Source organism: Oryctolagus cuniculus, chromosome 5 (genome assembly GCF_051225735.1).
Source record: "Oryctolagus cuniculus isolate XC-2025 breed Fujian yellow rabbit chromosome 5, ASM5122573v1, whole genome shotgun sequence".
In the NCBI taxonomy this organism is placed as follows: Eukaryota; Metazoa; Chordata; class Mammalia; order Lagomorpha; family Leporidae; genus Oryctolagus; species Oryctolagus cuniculus.
This window is the reverse complement of record NC_142871.1, coordinates 39,674,919-39,695,940: the sequence shown is the minus strand read 5'-3', so window position 1 is coordinate 39,695,940 and position 21,022 is coordinate 39,674,919. Positions and strand designations below refer to the sequence as shown.

The following is a 21,022-nucleotide window of genomic DNA, read 5'->3' as shown; positions in this document are numbered from 1 at the left end:
CATTGAGAGCACCGTGGGCCTTTCAATGAATGATTTCAGGTCTATTAGTTACCTAAGTGGAAAATATGAAACAAATTTGTACTACCCACCAAAACCAAAAAGTAAATCCCAGTGTTAAATCAACAACAGGAGTCACTGTGCACTTACTCCCCATGTAGGATCTCTGTCCTTAATGTGTTGTACTATGTGAATTAACGGTAAAACTACTACTAAAACAGTACTCTATACTTTGTCTGTGTGGGTGCAAACTGTTGAAATCTTTACTTCTGTATGTAAAGATTGGAGGGAGGTTATGTGAGGAAAAAGCCACTATAATCCAAAAGTTGTACTTTGGAAATTTATATCTATTAAATAAAAGTTAAAAAAAAAAAGTCTGAAATATGGAAGGAACAAACTTTAACATCTTTAGAATATAGAAGGATAGTTTTGGACTTTGGAGAAAGAAATTATTTCTTGAACAAAACAAGATTGTTAGTGAAACTACATTATCTTTAACATTCTCTAATCAAACAACACCAAGCACAAGCCCCAGCCTGGAAACATTCCATACAAATTAACCAACAAAACAGTAGGAACTGGAATAGGAAAGTAACTCTTAACAAACCAACAAGATAGAAACATACGAAAGATTGAGTAGATACGTCACAGAAGAGAAAACATAATTGACTCAGAAATAATTTTTGAATGTTCATTATCATCATGGGGGATATGTAACTTCAAACCACACTGTATCTATACCCAGTAGAATGCTAAAACAAAGAAATATGGTAATACCACATCCTGAGAAGTCCTAGAAACTAGGGAATCCTTAATCATGGTGCAGAGGAGGAGGAAATTCCTGCAGTCACTTGGGTAACAATTTGACCCTACTCTAAGACTGATCACGTGCACCTCTTACAAGCCAGCAATTCCACTGCTAGATATAGACCTAAACTTTTGCAGCCGCACACAATGGAATTCATGAAAACATATTCATAGCAGCATCCTTTATGATAGCAGAAATATTAGAAGCAGAAAAATTAAAAACAAATATGTTCATCGGATGGAGTCCAGATAAGCAACCTGTGCCACTTTTGCATGATGAAATATTAGGCAGAAGTATAAAGGATTAAATAACAACTAAATATAAGCTAGATGAAATCTTGTACTATGACATTTTTATATATTTCTCATACAAGTAGCAGTAAACAACATTACAGATTTATGTGTGGATTTTCAAAAATGATTTGAAAAATCAAGGAATTGTACTTATAACTGCAATATTAGTGGTTACTCTAAATTAGGAAAACAGGGAGATGGGATTGGGAATACTCTCACAAGAGATAAAGCAATATTATTTCTTAAATTGAATAGATTTAGGCAGATTCAGTTGCACAGTGTCCGCACAGCTTAATCAAAGTGAGGTATTTATCAAATAGTCAATAAAAATATTTTTGATGAGGAAGAAAAGGTATTTAATTTTGTTACTGAGCATATAATCATTGAATACTTATAAAACTACAGGTTCTCTTGAATCCTCTATCCTTTGATTCTGAAAAATAAAACCATTTTCTTGCTATCATAAATTACAACTTAGTCATAAGAGAACCACACCAAACATTCTGAAATTGATTTCTATTAAAAGATGCTTGTTTCTTTAGACATTCACAACTAAGTAAGCACTTCTACATCTTCCATATTTCTCATCAGTAAATAATAAATGAACTTGAATCACTAGATTTCAAGATAATTCTTAAAATAAGCCATGCTTATATTAAAAATTTTAAATTAACACTATAGTACAATTAGGAATGACATTTCAATATTCCAACATTTTCATGAGGATCTAGTTTCTAGAATCTCATAAAAATGCTTTATGGAAGAGGAAATAATGTTAGGTAGTTCATGTCTGTTATAGAACCATTCTTGATTCAGTTGACATTTTTATATTTCAAAGCTGAAAGTTTTGATATCCATTGGTTATTTGTGATTGCTTTCTGCTCAATGGGTTTGAAATATCAAACAATTAAGAAATTTTGAGCACACAGTTTGTTGATGGATGGTGAGTGCCAATCCACAGCTCCTCAGAACATTTTGTGTAGGGCAAAAAGCTGTCGAGATGATTTAATAAATTACTGAAGACATGACGATGCTGATGGAAACTATTCCCACCATCGCAGATGACTCTTGAAGGACTGAGCACTGATTTTGCAGCAGGTGCTTTGGTGCCCCACAAAAAACGGAGTACATGTGGCACCTGCTTTGAGGAAAAGAACTGCATTCAAACTCCCTGGGGTTCATAACCGGATATCAAAACCATACTGGTTGCTATGGTAACAGTAGCAAGTAGAAAGCAGACATGCTTGTGATGAAAAATTGTCCTCTTCCTTTCTAAATGTGGGAGACAACATGCATGTTAGTGATAGTGATCAACTCCACTGGCTTAGCAAGCAGATTGAGGCCTCATCTCAAAATGCCAAGAGGTTGAGAGCCGGACCTCACTTCCAGAAGCTAGCTGTCCACCTGTGCATGTAAGGGAAAAGGACTTGATTGACACCCTTTGTTTCCTGGTGGGTTCTGTAAGTGAGAGCAACGCCTGTGAGCACAGCCGTTACCTTCAACACTGCAAATGTGTCTTGCAGACAACTCCTCTCTTATACATCTACTCTCCACATCCTCTAACAGGCAAATAAATAAATAAATAAATAAATTTATTTTTTAAAAAGTCCATGAGTAGCAATGTATTCCCGGCTGGTTTTAATAAGACTCTGTTTAAGAACACATAGTGTCTTCACTGTCAGGTAAGATCTCAGAGCAGATGCTCCCGCAATTCTGTCTCAGAATCTCTGAAGCTAAGTCATTGAGAAGACCCTGGGTTAGTCTTCGATTACCGTTTGTCATTGCAGGCTTATTATGCGATATTCCTCAACAAAGGCCGCCTGGAAGTGCATCTCTCCACCGGGGCACGCACCATGAGGAAAATTGTCATCAAACCAGAGCCGGGTCTCTTTCATGATGGGAGAGAACATTCCGTGCACGTGGAGAGAACGAGAGGGTAACGAGAGCACTGGAGGGCTTACTGCTGGGACTAACATGAACTTCCTGTGCTAGCATCGCTCTGTGAACCCGCTATGCATTGCAAGACAATAAAATGGCTTCCTGTCTTCTTCATGTGTCTACTTCGGGAACCTCATTTACCTGGACACTTAGATGTTCTGCTCTTACTGTTTGTATTCTGTGCGGTTTTTCTTTCCACCTTTGCAAAAATCCAACAGAGCTTCCGAAGCTACAGCTAAGAAACTCCCCTCCCTCTGCACCTCTGGAATAGTCTCTTCTCACATAAGGTATGCACAGAGCAAAACACACAGAACAGCTCAGCTGGAGCCAGCAGCCTTTGGCAGCCGCTATTTCATTCAGGTTCCAAAGCAGTTATGGCAGCTGCTTAGAAATCTGTCATAGGCATAGGCTGTGGCAGCAGCTGCAGGACCTACTGAGCCTGTTACGTGCGCTCCCCCTCCTGGCTTCCCTCTCCAAGGTGTGCAGAGTCCCCGCAGTGTGGCTTCGCGGCAAGGAAGCAGAGAGAAGGGAAATGGCTGCTGCCCTGAGATCCATTTATGGGGCTATCTCCATATCAGATTCATGGCAGCTCTTGTCCCCATCCCTCGTGAGCCCGGAGCCATGGAATTGACCTTAATAAGTGCGCAAACTGAGTTCTCATCTATTCAGAACGTTGCCGCACTTTCTACTGACTTTGTTGGCAAAGCCGTCTGTATTTTTCATCAAAACATTCTGTGGCAACACAGAGAGGTAATTAGTTTAGAAAGACAATTAAAGAGAAAGAAAACAGAAGTCAGAGACTTCAGGGACCTCAGACCTTCAAGCCAGCCAGCCATTTGTCAGGCCGAGGACATAGGCAAGAACTGGAAATCCAATTTGATGAAACCCCAAAACACAGAGAATACTTCTAATGCAACAAGAGTATGAATGCGTAGCCACTGTACAAGTAAATAGACGCACTTCTATGGTGAAAATCTACCTTCTCTAATTACCCTCTGGTGTGGATCACAGTTTAGATTAGCAACAAGGATTTCTTTTCTTCTGAGTAAATAATGAAGCTTTCTTCAGCTCATTTTCTTATTATATAGAGCATTAGGTTGTGTGCTGAGTTGATGCTGAGCAGTCATGCAGAGTGTCTGCTAACTGAGAAGATTGGACGCCATGATTAAGACAAATGAGGGATCAATATTTGGACAGACTGGCAACTTTTGCTATTCTGTGAGCCAGATACTGTAGTCGTGGTCTCAGAGGAGAAAGGCAAACTGAATTGTTTTCATTTGACTTTCAGGGTATGTGTAGAATACTGATTCTGCGTGCCTTCTTGACTGAATTAGAGGCCCTCTGTCGTCTTTCTCATTGTGGAAAATTAATTTTAAAAAAGCTTTTAAAGAATTTCTGTAAGCAAACTCAGATTTGAGAAATATAGTTAGCTAAAAATCAACCAAAATACATTCTTCTGTTGAGGAAAGATTATCCTGAAATTCCCCAATGCCATGTTGTACCGAGGTGTCCTTTTAACAGGTGTTTCTTCAAGAAGGGCATTTTATTATGCCAACCTCACAGCTGTTGACCATCAATCCAGCTTTTATTTGATTAAGCTCAGTGCATAGCACATCACCGAAAGCTGGTCATTCGGTTAATTGGCCATATAAACAAACAGTTTTGCCATTTACTGTTGATTACAGGATAATGTATTGGACATATTAGTGTGTAGCCAGTGAACTCTGTGCCAAATCAGGAGCACATTTCCCTCCATCAGGTCTCATTCAACACTCTAAGGTCGGAATGCAACCATCATTAGCCCTTTAAGCAAGCGCCACATAAAACTGACTAACCAGAGATCACTAATGACCGCAAGAACTGCAACCAGAAACATTTCTAATGCTTGTTACACCTATTCTGTGGCATGTTCTGTGTCAGGTACTAGACAAAGATTATGTCTTTTAATCATTCTTAATGAGATCTCTATTAATATCCATTCATCACAGATGAGAAAATTTTAATTAACTTGTCCAAAATTACATACCATATGTAACAGAGCCAAGCTTTAAACCCAGATATGTTTGACTTAAACACCTCCTTCTATGTTCAGCGAGCTACTGTTACTCTTACTTGTGACCTTCAAGTTTTAAATTAATTCATATTGATGATATACCACAAATAATTTGGAAATAATTGCTTCCTTCCAACACTTTCCAGACTATAGCTGTCTGAAACCCCTCTTCATAGAATCATTGGATTTTTCACCAAACTAGGGCGATAAACTTCTTAAGATTGTCCTTTATCTACCTCTATCTCTCCTCCTCAACTCTCTCACTTGTCTCCCTCTTTTGGTAGCTAATTTCTTGTTACTTTAGCAACTTCTGCTTCTGTACCTGCTTTGCCCTCTGATCCATCTACTGGAGTCTACCTCAGTGGCCAGTAGTTCTAACAGAACAAAAGCCTTCACCCATAAAGGCTTGAAATAGCTGTTTATGTGAATAAGATAAACTGAGTTGGGTTTCTCCTTTGTGACAGCATTCTGCACACAGGTATAGAATCAGGCTTAAAGACTGCAGGGTTGGAGAGAGGTTATAGGAATAATTTGTACTTTCCACAATAAGATCACTATTTGGATAGTACAACCAACTCCTTTTTTTTTTTTTTAACATTTATTTATTTATTTGAAAGAGTTACGCAGAGAGAGAGGTCTTCTATTCGATGGTTCACTCCCCAGTTGGCCACAATGGCTGGAGCTGCACCCATCCGAAGCCAGGAGCCAGGAGCTTGTTCCTGGTCTCCCATGTGGGTGCAGGGGCCCAAGGACTTGGACCATCTTCTACTGCTTTCCCAGGCCATAGCAGAGAGCTGGATTGGAAGAGGAGCAGCCGGGACTAGAACTGGTGCCCATATGGGATGCCGGCACTTCAGGCCAGAGCACTAACCTGCTGCACCACAGTGCCGGCCCCCCAGCCCCTTCTTTCTTAGCATCAAAAACATGTTTAATCAGGAAAAAAAAAAAAATCAGTGCACAGGCAGTTAGTCTAGCAGTTAAGACATCCAGGTCCCACACCAGAGTACCTGGGTTCAAGCCCTCACTCTGGATCCTAACTCCTGCTTCCAATCTGCAACCCCAGGGAGGAAGCAGTAATAGCTCAAGTAATTGGGTTCCTGCCATCCATGTATGAGAACTGGATTGTGTGCCATGCTCCTGGCTCTGGCCCCAACCAGACCCAGCTATATTAGGCATTTAGGGAATGTGCCAGTGGATAGAATCTATCTCTTTCTTTCTCTCCCTCTGCCCCTCAAAAAAAATTCAGGTTTTTTATGTAAATTACTAATTTGGTTGTTTGGCTTTTCATGTAAATTACCAAGGTACTTGCTTGGCTTAATATCTTCTTCCACATATTCTATCCATTTGGGAGCAACTTAGAAAATGTCTTCAAACAATATTTCCAAACAAGAAACAGAATATAAGAATAAAGTATCTAATTATGAAACTCTAACAACTGAAATTCAAAAATAATTATAGCTGACTACTATACACTAAAAAGTAATGTTCAATATGATTTTTTCACATAATGGGCAATAAGTAAAAATTTGTTAAATATTTTAAAGAGCAGGAAAATGAACCAGAAGCATATGGACATGTTTGTCATGTCCTTCTGTACAAAAGAACTAAATCAATGATATGGATTTGATGTTCCTAGACTGCAGAATGCAAGCAGGCCTCAACTATGATCTTCTATCAATGCCCTTATTAATTAATACAGCCTCAGGGCACTCCCTTAATTAATGATTTACCCTGTTTGAAGTAGGTATTTTTAGCTCCATTTTATAAATGAATAGAAAGAGACAGCATGATTAAATAATTTGCCCAAGGTCATACAGCTAGTGAGCTTCCACACTCAAAGTTAATTCAGTGTGTTCTTTCTGCGAGCCCTTGTTCATTCTACACCACCACCCTGTATTCCAGTAACAAGGACTTCTCTTAGTAGTCCTAGTCCTTGAGGCAGCACCGGGCTAAAGAGAAGTTTCCACCAGAAAGGGGAGGCCCTTCGGCTCTTTAAAACTCTCACCAAGAGCAAAGATTTCCTCTCCTTGGACCATCTGTCATGGTGGCCTCAGCTCTCATTAAAACCCTTAGGAGCACTGTTTCATCCTGCAAGAGGCCACATTTGCCAAAGGAAACAGAGATGTGGGAGGAGGGGCTTCTCAATGAGTCACACATGCCCGCAACTACATACATACTTTTCTATCAGTGTCATAAAACCACCAACACTGTCAACAGAAGTTGTGACTTTGATTTTTGCCAATGCATTCTTCCACAGACTGCTGAAATAAATGTCATTTCCCCCTATTTTGCCTTTGAAATTAAATTTGACCTGTGCCCTCCATACTCCCCAAGCCATAGCCAAACCCATCTTTTGTTCCATTCTTTTACTTTGGAATTGTACCTAAGTGGGCCAATGACTCAATGCCAATCCAGAGCATCGTTGCTCCAGTTTATTGTTTCCAGTTCCACATGTGGTTTTTGCCTCTTTATAAAATCAAGTAAGATGGCATTATAAAATTGAATTTTCCACCCAAGTACTTTAATTTTCTCCCCAGATATGAAGTAAGTTTTCAGTAATTCATTTATGATCCTCGGGCTAGTGACTAATACTTATGACTAATAGTAAGATGACTTTTGGGATTGACAATGCAAAGCCTGCTTCTAGAACAAAGAGAAAAATGCCTTTGGTCATTTTCATCATCAGAACTCTTTGTCTCTTCCTGATTCTTCGCCCAGGGATCCAAGGATTATTGTGAATAAGTAGTCTGAGGTTCTCAATAAGTAGTGTGTGGGTTATCTCTCATAAGCAAATTAGGGAAATTAATGAAGTAGCCACTAAGGAAAATCCTTGCAAGCAACAATTAGCTTGGTATTCTTGCCTGCCTCTTCTATTCAAAAGCCAGCAGCTACATGCTTTGTAAAATGGACTGTGTTTGCTGTTGATTCCTGCAATCTAAGCTCTCTGGAGTACAGTTGGTCCCCTAGCAAGAAGATAATAGCTAGTACAAACCAAGAAATGGAGAGCCAAACAAAATGGGACCCCATGCTGTGCTAACCCCACTGATCCTGATACAATTAGACATTACTTCACAGTACAAGTTGCCTTGGTTCCTACAGGCTCCTGTGTTGGGCTACAGACTACTGCTGTCACCTCTGCCAGATGTTAATGCTGCAGCTGCACCATTGCCTGGTTTCAGTAAACATCCAGGGAGAGTTAACAAGGGAGGCACCAGACAAGATTTTGAGAAACAATAGCATTTGCTTAGTGCAGAATAACCATCCAATCTTGGCTCACTTCAAAGCTACGGGAGAGACCAGGGAGGTGAGGGTAGCAGGGACGGATTTGACTTCCACCTCTACTGAGTGCTGTATACCTTATTTATACCTGTTTATTTTAAATGTTTTGTCAGCCTCTTTACTGTCCAAATTGACGAAGACAGAAAGTATATGCAAAACCTGACGGCAGAACAGGCCATTGAAGTTAAAAAGCTTTTTGTTGGCGGTGCACCACCAGAATTTCAGCCTTCCCCACTCAGAAATATTCCTCCTTTTGAAGGCTGTGTATGGAATCTCGTTATTAACTCTGTGTAAGTGAAATTCCTTGCTACCGGGTTTTGTTTTGCTGTTGGTGGTGGTGGTGGACGTGGTATGAGATTCACACTTGCATCTGTACTATCTGAAATCATGCATGGGGGAAGGAAACTATAAAGGTCTTCAAGTTAAATTTAGAAAATTGCACTGATGGCCTTAAGAAGGGGAATGGGAGGATCTGATGTCATTGTAAAGAAAGGAGGACAGTGAAAAATAAGGAAAATGTTAATTCTCTTCCATAGTCCCATGGACTTTGCACAGCCCGTGTCCTTCAAAAATGCAGATATTGGTCACTGTGCTCTTCAAAAACCTCCTGAACATGAAAATGGAGCAGTTCCAACTGAAAGAGTCACCCAGCCTGAGCCAGTTCCCACCTCAGCCTTCCCTACACCCACCCCAATTTTGGCACATGTAAGTGATTATATCCTCGTTGCTTTCTAGTTTTTACCCAGAATGTTGAGTCACCTGCAGGACTGTATCAGTAGAGTATACATTGTAGAATATATGCTGGAATTGAGTGAAGGGTACTGTCTGTTAAAGCATATCCTCTTCAAATCTTCTTTCAATTACTTCTATTTACATATATATATATATGCTCTCAATTTTTGTGTATATAAAATAATGTTTTCAGTTGAAAAGTTGGAAAGCACAGAAATATCCCAGAGTCAAGAATAAAAGCCCCCTGTGATGCCACTACATGAGGACAACCTTGTGGATTCTCAGTCCCTCTCCTCTGCAGCTTACACAGATCTCATCCCACATATATGACTTGGAATCCTGCTTTTAAAAATTAATACAGTCAGCTCTCCACATCTACAGATTTTTACCAACTGCAGATCAAAAAAGCCCAAAAAGAATTGTGTCTGTATACAGAATTTTTTTCTTGCCATTATTCTCTAAACAATAACTATTTGCATTGAATTTATATCATATTCAGTATTCAAGTAATCTACAGATAATTAAGTACTCAAGTAATTTCTTGATGCACAGGAGAATATGCTTATGCTATATGTGGATTCTATGCCATTCCATATAAGGAATTAGCATCAGTAGGTGGGTAACCAAGGGGGTCCTGTGGATATCAAGAGATGACTACATGCAACTAAAACTCCTTCTAAATTGTGTGTGTATGTCTATGTTATATATGCACATACACACACATAAAATATTTCATAGTATGTGAAGTAGGTGATCTTTGATGAGAATGTGGGCTGCTGAGTCAGAATGCTTGTGTTCAAATCCAGCCCTCTACCCTAAGATCTATACGAATCTGGGAAAGCCATTTTGGTTAGTTGTGCCTCCATTTCTTCATCTATAAAATGAGGATACCAACAGTGCATATGTCAAAGAGTTATTAGCATAATTTTAAAAGAATACTGTTTTCTAAATGCCTTGCATATACTAGCCATTTAATAAATGGCATAATTATGATATATAGCAATTACTATTGTAACATTTGAAATTGGCTAAGCCATTACCTTCCAATATTATATATCCCTCTGATAACAACTCTGTGAAGTATAAATAATCAATCCATTTTAATTGCATTGTTAAGAATTAGATAGCTTGAGTTAGCTAACCTCCTGACACAGCTAGTAAATGTCAAGATAAGGATTTTAGTCCCATGAGTCCAACTCCAAAGTCTGGCTGTTACCACTATAATGTTTTGACTTTATAATTTATCCTATTCATAAGAGCCCATTGTGGGCTTTTCTCCTTATTTCCAGTTTTTCACTATTGGAAACTATACTGATGAGCACTTCTGTGCAAATATTTATTTCTGATTATTTTCTTAGAATAGATTCAGATATGGAGAGTTATGAAGCCCAGCAATGAATATACCTAAGGTTCTCAATACACCTATCTGAATGGCTTTTCCCAAAGGTTATACCAATTTACATTCTTACCACCACTGAATCAAAAGCTCGGTCTCACTTTGCTCTTGGCAACACACGCACGATATATATAACCCATGCTAAAAATGGTTAGGAAATGTTGTCTTGAGTACAGATTTTGAAAACCTTCTAATATCTCATTCTCTTCCTTGGTTTCCATGAGGGGAGTGGTGGTTCTATAAGCAGTATGCTCCTTGTCATTAGTAATGTTTAGTAAATGAGAAGCTAATGGGTCATCATCCAGGAAAATTTGTCACTCAGCATCATTTCATGTTCCGTAAAATGTAGATATTACACCTATCTTACCTACACCAAGTTGGGTATTTTTTTCTTATTTAATTGAGAGGTAAAGAGACAGACCAAGTTTCTGTTGGCAACAGCCATTGCATCTGAGCTGAAGCCAGGAGCCAGGAATGCAATCCTGGTCTCCAACATGGACGACAGGAGCTCATTTACTTGGGCCATCAGTGCTGCTTCCCAGAGTCTGCATTAGGAGGAAGCTGGAGGCAGAATTCAGTCCCAGTCATTCTGATATGGGATGCAGGTGTCTTAACTGCTTCACTAAATGCCTGCTTCCTATTAATCAAATAATACAATGTACATGGAAGTCCTTTGAAAATCGGAAGCAGCATGCCAACATGGATATTGTGAGGAATCTTTGCATTTACCAAACAATCAGTATGGGTCCATTCTTCTGCCAAGCATTTGTATCCATTGTTTCATTTGATCACCACACACTCTTGTTTTATTTACACTTGGCTATACTAATGGGAATAGTATTTGTCTAAGATCACACAAGCAACTAACAAGTGGGGGCCATCAGTCAGGTGGAGATTAGTTCAAGTTGTTGCTTTCCTTCCAAGGCCTCACTGAGATCTGCCACATGGATTTCAGAATGTCTCCTCAGCTCTTTCATAATATAGTCTCAGGCTAGTTCTTTCCACAGAAAAGGAAAGGTTATTGATCCTCCTTATACATCTTAAAAGCATGAGTTTCCCAGGCTCAAGAATGTTTCCAGTTGAAGAATTCAATATTATCTATAGTTGAATAAACTTTGACCTTGAGGTCTTTCTGACCATTTATAAAACTGTGTCCTAGAGAAAACAGAATCAAGTTTCTATCCATTTCACTTGGCTATAATTGGCTAGAGCACTGGAGATCATCTGGTAAAATCACTATGGCGATTATGAACTCTTGCATGTGACACTAGATGTGGACTTGCCACCTTTGCTTAGACACTTCATTGATAAGGATTTCCTGTTGTTGTGATGAGACAGAGTCTAATTGTAGGAAGCCATGGTTACATTCAAGGAAAACAACATCCTTCTTTTATCCAGGGGTGGCAATTGTCTGGCCCAGGGCTGTGCAGGTCCACCAAATTATTTGGTCTGGCCCTGCCAAAGCAACTGAAGTTGGGGACTCAAAGTTCAACAAATCTATAGCAGGCTAATTTTTAAGTTGATAATTTTGTGTGGCTGCAAATGATGTTATAAATATCTAAATAGCCATTGGCAGGAAAAAAAGTTCCCTACCCCTAACATTGTTTATATTTTCTCTGTTGTTTCTTCAAGGATTTAAAAATAGCTATCTTCACCCTCAATAGGTTAAATATTCCATAAACTCAGGTATTGCTTATATAACCTAATTTCTAATTACCATATCCTTAATGAACAATATTTTCAGCTTTAAATAGCCCTTACAAAATATAGTACCTAGAATAGACCTTACTACGCAAAATGATCAGCTCAGGAGACACTGAAATTCTCCCTTAGTCTATTGGATTTCTATCAATGCACCTGCAAATGTTTTCATGGATTTAACAGCTGCAGTATGCTGTTGAATATTAATTAGGTACCCTATTTGATCAAGTAATACCTTGTGGATTTTATCAGTGGAACTTCCTTCATCCAGGTCGCTCAGCATGTTGGTGTAGGTTTGGGTTTTGTTTTGTTTGGCTTGGCTTTTAAAAGGAAAATTCTGCTAGACTCCATTGATCATTTTACTTTTCTAAGTCCCAAGCAAATATTGCTTTATAGGGGATCTCAAGCACATCCCTCTGTAGTTTCTAAAGAACACAGCCTATCTTTTCTGAAAATAAAGATTCTTGCTCCTCTGGGTCTGGAGTTCTTCACTCATGTGAGTTTTCTTATAACCTTCTGGTTTTTTGTTATAATTATTAACAATGTCCAAAATTGCATGTGTGTAATATTTGTACATAGCCTAGAACTCAGGAATAGTCTCTAGAATGAATTGCTTTAATCTCTCAGGTCCGCATTTACTAATGATGGGAGGTTGGGAAATTCCCCTCACCTCTCCATGCCTCGGTTCCTTCCTCTGTAAAATAGAGATGACAGAGGCACCTGCCTCCCTGGGCTGTGGTAAAGATTGAGTCAGTATATGTAAAACAACCAGGAAAATGTCCTGTACTTAGGAAGGGTGATAGAAGTGTTTGTTCTTACTGGGAAAATTTTGCAAAGCTCCTTGGTACATGTTTGTATAAGTGAGGAAACAGAGGCTGAGAATTTAAATTGCCCCAGGCGATCCACCCAAAACAGGCCCTGACTTGCCCAGGAGCCTGCGCTAACCTTTACCCAGGCTGTGGTTCTAGGAAGGGCATGGCACCCACATACTCAGTCATCGTTCTCCTGCTCTGACCTTTTATTCCCCCCCCCCAAAAATCCTTTATTTGAGGAATACAAACTTCTTGCATTTCATAAGTGCAACTTTAGGAATATAGTGATTCTTCACACCAAAACTAGACTCCCACCCCTCCTCCCCCTCCCTCTCCCATTCCCACTCATTCTCCACTAAGATCCATTTTCAATTAACTTTATACACAGAAGACCAACTCTATAGTAAGTAAAGAGTTCAACAATTTGCACACACAAAAATAAACTGTTCCTCAACAGTTGAGACAAGAGCTGTTCAAAGTCATTGCATCTCCAGTTAATTTCACTTTTGAGAAACTTAACATTAAATAACCACCCAAGAATGATACATCTTTTGCAAGCACTTAGACATAACTACAATTTATGAGAATAAGAATGTCCTCCATTTAATACATTTAAAGAAAATAAGCACTAGAGAACAAGTTTTATAATTAAGGAAGCACATAAGAAAACAAGCAATGGAGTTGGACACTTAGGCATAACTAAAACTTATAAGACATAAGAATATCCTCCACTTAATACACTAAAATGAAATAAATCTTTGAACAAGTTTTACTGTTAACTCTCATAATACAACTCTGAGGACAGAAGTCCTGCATGGGAAGTTAGTGCACAGTGACTCTGGTTGTTAATTTAACAATTAACACTCTTATGTATGACATCAGTAATCACCTGAGGCTCTTGACATGAGCTGCCTAGGCTATGGAAGCCTTTTGAATCCACAAACTCCATCAGACAAGGCCATAAGCAAAGTGGAAGTTCTTTCCTGCCCTCAGAGAAAAGTACATTTTTGATGATCCCTTCTTTCCACTGGGGTCTCACCCACAGAGGTCCTTCATGTAGGACATTTTTTGCCACAGTGTCTTGGCTTTCCATGCCTGAAATGCTCCCCTAGTCTTTCCAGGTAGACCAGATTGCCTGAAGAGCTGATTCTGAGGTCACAGTGCTACTTAAAGCAATTGTCATTCTATGAGTCTGCATGTGGACTGATTCCCATGTTGGAGCATTCACTCTTTTTTAATTCTATTATTATTACCAGACATTTAATCCTATTTATATGATCACTTTAATACTTAATCTCGGCCAGCGCTGTGGCTCAATAGGCTAATCCTCCGCCTAGCGGTGCCGGCACACCAGGTTCTAGTCCCAGTCGGGGCGCCGGATTCTGTCCCGGTTGCCCCTCTTCCAGGCTAGCTCTCTGCTGTGGCCCGGGAAGGCAGTGGAGGATGGCCCAGGGGCTTGGGCCCTGCACCCCATGGGAGACCAGGAGAAGCACCTGGCTCCTGGCTTTGGATCAGCGCAGTGCGCCGGCCGCAGTGTATCGGCTGTGGCAGCCATTGGAGGGTGAACCAACGGCAAAGAAAGACCTTTCTCTCTGTCTCTCTCTCTCTGTCCACTCTGCCTGTCAATAAAAAAAAAAAAAAATACTTAATCTCATCCACGTGATCACTTTAACACTTAAAGTGCTATTTTTAGCACCCAGCTTAATGGGATCTGGGGTCCCATGGCAAGTTTTTAAACTGTACCCTTAGAAGTAACTCTGTAAGAATACATGCAGAACTATAGAGCTTTACAGTTACAAACTTCATACACTTCATAATTAGAACTTTAGGAACATGGTGATTCTTCCCACCATACCCACCCTCCCAACCACACTCCTATCCCTCATCCTCCTCCCTCTGTTATTCCCACTTCTATTTTTTCTAAGTATTTTCAATTAACTTTATATACATATAGATTACACCTCACACCCATTAGACTGGCTTTCACACAGAAATCAACAAACAACAAATGTCAGGATGTGGGGGAAAAGGTACCCTAATCCACTGTTGGTGGGAATGTAAACTGGTAAAGCCACTATGGAAGACAGTATGGAGATACCTCAGAAATTTGAATATAGACCTACCATATGACCCAGCCACCCCACTCCTGGGAATTTACCCAAGGGAAATGAATTCAGCATATGAAAGGCTTATCTGCACCCCCATGTTTATTGCACCTCAATTCACAATAGCTAAGACATGGAATCAACCCAAATGCCCATCAACTGAAGACTGGATAAAGAAATTATGGGATATGTATACCATGAAATACTACACAGTGGTAAAAAAAAAATGAAGTCCAGCATTTGCAACAAAATGGATGAATCTGGAAAACATCATACGTATTGAAATAAGTCAGTCCCAAAGGGACATGTTCCCCCTGACCTGTGATAACTGATAGAGCACCTAAAGGCAGTTTGTAGAAGTGAACTTGACACTTTGAGAAGCAGTGATTTTGAACAGCCTTTGTCTTGACTGTTGAGGAACAGGTTTCTTGTGTTTTTTTTCTTTTTTTAACCTTCTGTTTTAATCTGATTTCCATTGTTTCCCAACAGTGTATGCTTTAACTTTTCTGAAAACAGCAAATTCCACTTAGTAGATGAGAAACAAGAAAGAGAGTTGAGTAGTAGCCCAATTGCTTGGTTTGCAAAAGATTGTAAGCCATTTATGGTAGAAAAGACCCTAAGGATTCCAACTCTAAGTTTACACCTGAGGGAAAAAAGCCCAAGAACATATAACCCAGCCCTACACATGAATGACAGTTTGCACTAAAATACAAATACTAAATTCTAACTTGTTTCTCCCCTTCTCTTAGAACATCATAATTTTAACTGTGTGGCCAGAATCATAATTTTCAAACTTTCCATCTCTCCTGAATCACATGGTATTTAGTTTCACATCATGAAGCCATATGTATCTTTCCTTTTAATTTGTTTTCTTATTTTCTCTCTTTTGTAGGAAGAGGTGTATCTTTTTGAAAGTTACTAAAATCTTGGAGTTTGCCTATAAGAATATTTATTAAGAACCTATGAACTGCAATAATTAGTAAGACACCATGATTGTGAGCCAGAGAGGGAGGCAAAGCACTCTGCATTTCCTGCCACAGCACACCTACACTCTCAGTGAACTCTGGCAGGTTCCTTGTCTCATCAGATTGTAAGACAACCCTTTGAAAAATAACAAGTATATCTACCTTGAAGGATAATTATGAAGAAATAAATTAAACATAATTTTCAAAGCATCTAGCACAATTCCTGGAACATGGTAACATTACATCATTAATTTTTCTATCTTTTTTAACTTTTATTTAATGAATATAAATTTCCAAAGTACGATTTATGGATTACAATGGCTTCCCCCCCATACCGTCCCTCCCACCCACTACCCTCCCCTTTCCCACTCCCTCTCCCCTCCATTCACATCAAGATTCATTTTCAATTATCTTAATATACAGAAGATCAGCTTAGTATACATTAAGTAAGGATTTCAACAGTTTGCTCTCACACAGAAACATAAAGTGAAAAATAATAGATGATTTTTTTTAAAATGATGATGAAATCAGAGCAGACCTATTGTCATGTTTAATCCCAGTGAGAGTCAAGTTGGGAGTTGATAATTTCTTTTTTTTTTTTTTTTTTTTTTTTTTTACAGAGGATCAGTTTCGTATACATTAAGTAAAGATTTCAACAGTTTGCACCCCCATAGAAACACAAAGTGAAATATATTGTTTGAGTACTCATTATAGCATTAAATCTCAATACACAGCACTTTAAGGACAGAGATCCTACATGAGGAGTAAGTGCACAGTGACTCCTGTTGTTGACTTTACCAATTGACTCTCCTGTCTATGGCCTCAGTAATCTCCCTATGCTCCAGTCATGAGTTTCCAAGGCTATGGAAGCCCTCTGAGTTCTCCGACTCTTATCTTGTTTAGACACGGTCATAGTCAAAGTGGAGGTTCTCTCCTCCCTTCAGAGAAAGGTACCTCCCTCTTTGAAGACCTGTTCTTTCCACTGGGATCTCACTCGCAGAGATCTTTTGCCAGAGTGTCTTGGCTTTCCATGCCTGAAATACTCTCATGGGCTTTTCAGCCAGATCTGAATGCCTTTAGGGCTGATTCTGAGGCCAGAGTGCTATTTAGGACATCTGCCATTCTATGAGTCTGCTGAGTATCTCACTTCCCATGTTGGATCACTCTCCCCTTTATTTATTCCATCGGTTATAATTTTTCTATCTTTAAAAAATATTTACTTGAAAAGCAGAATGATAGGTAGAGACAGATAGGAAATTTCCCATCTGCTGATACACTCCCAAATGCTCACAACAGCCAGGGCTGGGAAAGGAACTCCATCTAGGTCTCCCACATGGGTGGTAGGGGCCCAAGTACCTGGGCCATCATTTGGTGCCTCCCAGGCACATTAGCACAAAGCTTGATGGGAAGTGTGGAGCAGCTGGGACTCAAACTGGCACTGCAATAGGAGATGTGGGAATTCCAAGCTGTGACTCAGTGCTCAGCCCTGTATTAATTTTTCTGTGTTAACTACTTAGCTTCATCTTTCACACTTCTATGGTGGGGGCCAGTACTAAGAAAAAGGAGGAATGGTGGTGAATATTCCATTTTTAAACAATTACAGACTCCAAATGTGACATAGTTAATAGATTTCATGTCTCCCCTAATTTTCTTACCATTTTTAATCAGCATTTAAATGATTAAAAACTAAGGCTTCCAGGTTTATTCCTGAAGTGAGAACTGCCTGTAATTGCTCCACGTTTGTTCTAGCAGAGTTTACAGGAATGACCTCTTGTTCTCTGTGCCCTTCTTTTTCTCCTTTATACCTCTCACACCCAACTCCAGTAGCAGTGTGCAGTTTGATGACAGCATTGATTGCAGTCCCGGGCAACTCAAGAGTATCTTGGGAAAGCCCTGTTCTATGAAATGGGTGTCAATACTCTGAGTAATGTATATTAGAATCTCATAAAGGACATTTGTGCAGATTATCTCATTTTATAGTATGGTGTCTGCTCTGCTCTTTATGCTTCCTATTCTTTAGACCATTTATAACTGGAGAAAACATTTCTGTGTATTACAATGGTGGGTATTTCAAATAGAGGATGGCAAATCATAGGATACATCAAAGTCTGGACTTTGAATATTACAGAAATGTACTGATGTGTCAAAATGTGACAAGTTCTCTGCAAGTTCTGTGCACTGTTTATACCCAACCTTAATAACAAGCATAGCCTATGTGGACTTGGATTCACTGATCTGGATGCATTTGTTTACTTGAATTTTACTGGAAAGTTGAACTGTGAACCTACAAGTTTAAAATGTGAAAACGAAGAACAATAGAAGTAGTCATGAAGAACTCCTATGTTGATAGCAGCTCTGGGAACTGGGTGAAGAAGTGGGCAGAGAAAGAAAGAATAGAGCAAAAGAAAGTGATTCCTCTAACAGCTTTAATGCTACAACTTTGAAGGCTGAGGACAATCAAGGCTAAGGGATCAGTCAGTTGGATACAGATATGGGTTTAAAGGAAAAACACTATTTCCCATACTCCAAGAAATGTCTCTTAAGGCATTAGTGTGTAAATATTACTGTAAATACCCAGAACCCTCCAAAAGAACTCATGTGCAGGAAGTTATCAAAATATAAGTTCTCAATAACAGCTTAAGTAGAGAGATATTTTAGAACAATGAAGTCAGTGCTATGAAAAGTATCTTCTACTCAGTATGCATCCATCAAGAAGATCATCATAAAGCATCAGATATGATTTTAGCCCACATTTGTTAAGGGGATTATTGGTTCATGAGAAAAGAAAGTTATGCAATTTTTATGGCGATTTGTCATTTGGTGCTTTCAAGAACAAAGATGCCAGTCTTGACAAACGCCACTTAAATCTCTGCTCTGAACCTATCTACATTCAAGGGATGCTTATTAATGAATCACAGGCTTCCATGAATCCAATAACTCATTTCCAAATGTCAGCCACCAACCAGCAGTATGAAATGACCACTATTTTATTCTGACCTGAAATGTGTGACAATGCGTGAATGACAAGATTTTCAGGTTCCTTGCTGATCTTTTTTTTACACTGTTCACTTCTCCAAATCTAGCTTGTGGGGAACTCAGCTTCCTTCAGAATCACCTCCAGCCACGCCACTGTTTCCTCAGTAGGTGTCCTGCCACAGCACACTTCCCACCCCAGTTCTGTCTGCTTGCAATTGTCACCTGCCAAGCAAGACAAATAAGTAAGCAAGCACATGTGTCCTTTCTTATGTTCTTCCCCCAAATACATGCAGTCCCCACAAGGTGGCAGAATTGTAACATGTTGAGATTGATGAGCCTCTGTTGCGATCCTGATTTTTTTTTCCTGTTGTTTTAACACATTTCAGCAACCAGTGTTTCCAAAATAACACAAATAAAACATCACGTCCATTAAGTTGATATTTCCCCTCAAGCTCACATTAGCTGAGAAGGGAAAGATTAATTTCTCAATGACCATTCTTTAAAAGTTCCTTAATATCACCTCATCAGAAGGTCTTTTCCTACCTCTTCTCTTGCTTAGCTACATTTCCTTGGGAAGCGGGGTTGAAAACATCCTTACAGACAAGATGGTTTTATTCTTATGCAAAGCACAGCACAATTCCTTTTCCATCTCACATGTTTCCCATTAAAATGATAGTAGCTAAGAGACAGGCATTTGACCTGCTAGTCAGAATGCCCTCACTCTGCATTGCAATGCTTGGGGGTGGGGGAGGGGAAAGGAGGGAGTCTAGGTTCTACTCCAATCCCAGCTTCCTTCTCATGCGCCCCCTGTGAGGAGGAGGTGATAGCTCAAGTAGTTGAGGACCCTGCCACCCACATGAGTTCCCCGATCCCTGCTCTTGCCACTGTGGGCATTTGGGAGGGAATCAGAGGATGAGAGTGCGTGCTCACCCTCTTTCTCAAAAACTTAGTGTTAGGAGGTAAATAAAAGCTTGAGCTGCAGGGTGAGTGACTCCACCCTGGGGGAGATGTAGAAAGGAGGAAGGGAGAAGTATACTAAACAGCAGGCAAACTGCTGGAATGGTGCTGCCCCACACTCACCCTCCAAACTGACCTGGTTCTGACCCATCCGGGGAAAATTGTGCAAGGAACACACAATACAATCTATCTCCCCTTTAACCAAATAAGAGGAGGGAATCTAGATTAGCACCAAAATACTGGCATACTAGAAGTCATTGTTTTCTTCCCATTTAATCCAAAAACCCTCTTTGATGGACACCTCTGAGACTTTTTATAAAGGTGATAGTTTATTAAAGCAATATTGATGATATCCATCCTGATGCAAATCCATGATAGAAAGCATCAATTTGGCTATCCTAAAAGAAACGAAAAATGAGGTTTTTCTACCTCGAGGTTACCTATCAGTTTGTTACCATTCTCTTCTGTAGCACTGGCCGAGCTGAGAACAGCCTTGCGTCTGCTCCTCTTGAGGCTTCCTGTGCAACAGTAAGATGGGACAGACACAGACACACACACACACACACACACACACACACACCCAGCAGGCACTTTCTACCTACGTTCCCAGGAGGTGTGTCCTGTTATCTTCAAAGGACCTTAACAAAGCTCCTGTCTTTTCTGGTCAAAACTTTTAAGTTGGGCCTCTCCCCAGTCAGCAGATCCAATAGAATGTGACCAAGAGCTGCTGCCTAGCTCAGAACAAGATGTGGAAACACGTGTCCAGTCTACCAACAAGAGAAGTCATCGCGGTGTTTGGGATGTCTCGTGGCGTGGAAAGACAAAAGCTCTCCACAACATCAAGCTGCTACCGATAAAGGACGTCATCTTTACAACTGCCCCTTTGGTCCTTTACAAAGTCAAATTAGAAAACTAAGTCTATATTAATATTTACATATTGTAACTGGGTGAGTGACAGACATGGCAATCACCTACCGGTGTTTTTCTTTTAGATAATACATTACTGTTCC

The 21,022-nt window shown here is 39.7% G+C and overlaps 1 protein-coding gene across 1 annotated transcript in view; it reads left to right on the top strand.

The window, feature by feature from the left end:
• LAMA2 (laminin subunit alpha 2) overlaps positions 1 to 21,022 on the top strand; it is a 705,005-nt gene that overhangs the window by 670,729 nt on the left and 13,254 nt on the right. The window contains exons 58-60 of the mRNA XM_089333528.1: positions 2,886 to 3,034; positions 8,482 to 8,658; positions 8,905 to 9,073. Coding sequence (XP_089189654.1) covers positions 2,886 to 3,034; positions 8,482 to 8,658; positions 8,905 to 9,073 — 495 coding nt within the window. The remainder of the gene's footprint in view (positions 1 to 2,885; positions 3,035 to 8,481; positions 8,659 to 8,904; positions 9,074 to 21,022) is intronic.